The sequence below is a fragment of the Monoraphidium neglectum genome, assembly GCF_000611645.1.
Source record: "Monoraphidium neglectum strain SAG 48.87 unplaced genomic scaffold scaffold03786, whole genome shotgun sequence".
In the NCBI taxonomy this organism is placed as follows: Eukaryota; Viridiplantae; Chlorophyta; class Chlorophyceae; order Sphaeropleales; family Selenastraceae; genus Monoraphidium; species Monoraphidium neglectum.
The window spans coordinates 2106-5238 of NW_014009843.1; the positions used below are offsets into that span (position 1 = coordinate 2106).

At 66.7% G+C, this 3133-nt stretch overlaps 2 protein-coding genes across 2 annotated transcripts in view; both read right to left on the reverse strand.

The window, feature by feature from the left end:
* MNEG_13375 (hypothetical protein) overlaps nt 1-1719 on the reverse strand; it is a gene marked incomplete at both ends in the record, with an annotated part of 2852 nt that extends 1133 nt beyond the window's left edge. The window contains 4 exons of the mRNA XM_014038152.1: nt 116-212; nt 504-614; nt 1027-1089; nt 1375-1719. Coding sequence (XP_013893606.1) covers nt 116-212; nt 504-614; nt 1027-1089; nt 1375-1719 — 616 coding nt within the window. The remainder of the gene's footprint in view (nt 1-115; nt 213-503; nt 615-1026; nt 1090-1374) is intronic.
* A 502-nt stretch (nt 1720-2221) lies between these two features.
* On the reverse strand, nt 2222-2803 carry MNEG_13376 (50S ribosomal protein L27; the record flags this gene model as incomplete). Its single annotated transcript, XM_014038153.1, has 2 exons — nt 2222-2440; nt 2657-2803. The coding sequence occupies 2 exons, from the start codon at nt 2801-2803 to the stop codon at nt 2222-2224; spliced, it is 366 nt and encodes a 121-aa protein (XP_013893607.1).
* Nucleotides 2804-3133: the final 330 nt, after the last annotated feature.

Here is a 3133-nt window from a genome sequence, read left to right on the forward strand (position 1 = left end):
CACACACACACACACACACACACACATACGCGCGCGCGCGCACACACACACACACCCCACACCTTCCCCCCCAAACACACACACACACCCTCGCCCCCGGCCCCGCCCCCCTCACCCTCTGGCGCCCGCACCACCTCCAGTGGCTCCAGCACCTCCTCCCACAGCCCGTTGGCAAACAGCTGCGCCACCAGCACGTCGTCGCTCAGGTCGATCTGGGCCAGGCGGCCAGAGGGGTCCGGGGGCAGGTAGTAGCAGTACCCGCGGTCGTCCCTGGGGTGGGGGGCGCATCAGAGGCTGGTTCGATGGCGCGCGGCTCAGGGCTTCCAGGGTTGAGTGTGGACCCCTGGCCGGGCTGCTGCCACCCGCCCACGCACCCACCCGCCCACCCGCCCACGGCCCCCCGGCCTAGCCTGGTGTGCCCTGGCCTCAGCAGCCCCCCTGCCCCCTCCCTCCTAAGCGCGCCTGAGCAGGAGGTAGCCGGGGGCCTGCATGTCGGCCTTCACCGCGAACTCCTCGCCGCCGTCGCTGATGAGGGACACGCGGCCGTCGGCGCCGCGGCGGAAGCCCACCTTCTCGCGCGCCGCCTCCAGCTTCCTCAGGTCGCGGGGCGTGCCCTGGGCAGAGCATGAGGGAGAGTGTTTGTGTGTGTGCGTGTGCGTGTGCGCGTGCCATGTGTGAGTGAAATTTAAATGCAGCGCAGCTAGGCGGGCTTTTGGGGATCGAAGCGGCGCGGCTGCAGCCGGGCTGCAATTGGCTGAGTCCTTGCAGCCTGCGGCACAACCCTGAGCTGCTCTTATCATGCACTGCTTCCCCGCCCTCTTCTTTCCCGCTGCCCGCCCCCACAAAACATTCTGCCAGTGCCCCCAGGGCTGGCCCCTCAGGGCCGCCCCCAATGCCGCCAATGGAATTCATGGGCATGCTGTGGTTGTCGATGGCGGAAACCGTGGGGAGAGGGGCGGCGCGCCGCCATTCGCTAACCCTCTCCTTTTCTCTTTTTCTTTTGAGTTTCCCCCTTCTTTTTCTCACCCTCTCAAACAGCCTCAGGAACTCCTGCAGCTCCGGCGGCATCGCGACCTCGGGGTCGACAGACTGCCGCGCCGCGGAGCGGTGATGGGGGGGCAACGCAGGGGCGGGCCCCGTAAGCACACGGCGCGAGGGGCACGCCGCGCACGACGCGCCGCGCGGCAGGCGCCGTGCCACTGCGCCGCGCCAGGTCGCTGCTGCTCCAAGCTGCAATTGTGCTAAACAAGCATGCGCGCCGGCGTCTCGCCATCCAGCGCTCTGGGGGCCATCCCAACTGACCGGCCGCCCCACCACGCATCCGCCCCTGCATCAACCAGCGTTAAGCCAGTGCGCGCGGCCGCGCGCCCTCACCTCTGCCAGCTGCTCCATGTCGCGGTCGTACTGGTCCATAAAGTCATCGTCCTCCACGGCAACCGCCGCCAGCTCAGCCACGTCCACCTGCGGCTGCAGCGCCGCCCACGCCGGCGCGGCCGACCCCAGCAGCAGCGCCGCCAGGGCCGCTGCCGCCGCGGCGGGCATGGACCCGCTGCTGCTTGTGCTGGGCTCGTCGCTGCTGGCGCGCGCCGCGCATCCATTTCGGCTGCTGCTCGCGGCTGTGCGCGGCGCTATGACCGGGTGGGAGCAGCCGGCAGCAGCGCAGGCGTTTCGCCGCTGCACCGCTGCGCTGCTGCGACCATTGAGGGGAGAGCGGAGCATTTTGGCCAATCGTTGATGTGTCAATGCGCGACTAGAGGTCTCTGCGCCGGAGCAGGCAGATCTGGCTTTCGGCCTGAGAAGCGTTGTCCTTTCAGTCGCTGTACGGCATTTGGCGGTGCATCAAAAGTATGATAGCGCTGTGTTGATGGGCGACAGCTGCATATGTCATTGATACGTCACCCACCCGTGTGCCGCTGTTTGAGTCATCAAGTGCTGTTCTGCTGCTTCAGGCGTTCGCGCCATCTCATGCCCACTCGGCCCATCAGCTGCCATGGTATTGACCACTGAGGCAACGCCTTTGATATTGGGCGTTCTGTCCATGGCCGGGCCATCATACTGTGCGGTACTGCCACGCAGATGGCCATGGATTTGACTTTTGCTGACCCATGTGCTTAGCCTCCTGCTATCTTGCTCCCAAGCTGAACACATGCCTGAGAAGCACGGCCATGGCTTATCCAAGACCACACCATTACATGTCGCCTCAAGCACCACATTCGAAACATCAATACTTTGCCCGAAGCCCGAGGAGCCGTTGCCGGTGTGCGTTGCGGGCCGCGACCATGCGCAGCGCCTTGTCTTTGTAGCCCTCACTGTAGTCCCCCTGCAGCGGCACCACGCTGATCAGGCGCACGTCGCGCGGCGGCCGCCCCGGCAGCTGCTCGGTGTGGCGGGCGTACTTGATGATGCCGACCGATTTTGAGAAAAGGGTGTGGTCGACAGACTGGCGGCGCGGCGCCGAGGGGCCGCGGCAGTGGCAGGGGGGCGGAGCGGGGGCGGCGGTGGGCAAGGGGCAGGCTCCATTTTGCAGGTGGTCACTTCTGACGACGACGGGCCACGGCGGCACCCTTAGCCCGAGTGTGTGTGCCCATCCCCGCACACAGTGAGAGCGAGGGCAACATGGGGCCAGCGGCAGCTGCGGCCCAGGGCGCTGACTCACCATTCCGACGCCCTCCCCCGCCTTGAACCTCATCCCCCGCTGCCGCATGATGATCTGGCCCGGGAACGCGATCTGGCCGTCGCTCATCTTGCTGCCCAGATACTTGGGTTTGCTGTCCGTGTTGTTCTTGGTGGACCCGCCCTGCATTTTGGTGGCCCTGCACGGCGCGTGCGAATCGGTGGCGAGGGGGGGTGAGGGGCCCAACAGCGATTTGGCTGCCGGCTGCTGGCTGCCAGGTCGATGAGCAGGAGCTAGACCCCGAGCGCCTCACATCGCGCTTCGTCACGCGCGAGCCTGCGTGCCACTCCAGCGCTGGCGTGCGTGCTACCAGCAGTGCGGGGCTGATTGCGAGGTTCGCCCTCACGGCCGCCCGCGCATCACCAAACTACTGCAGCGGCCGGGCATCAAGCTCCGGCTGCTATGCAGACGTCCTGAAAACCACCACCCTGCGGCACCCGCCCGCGCACCAGCGTTTGC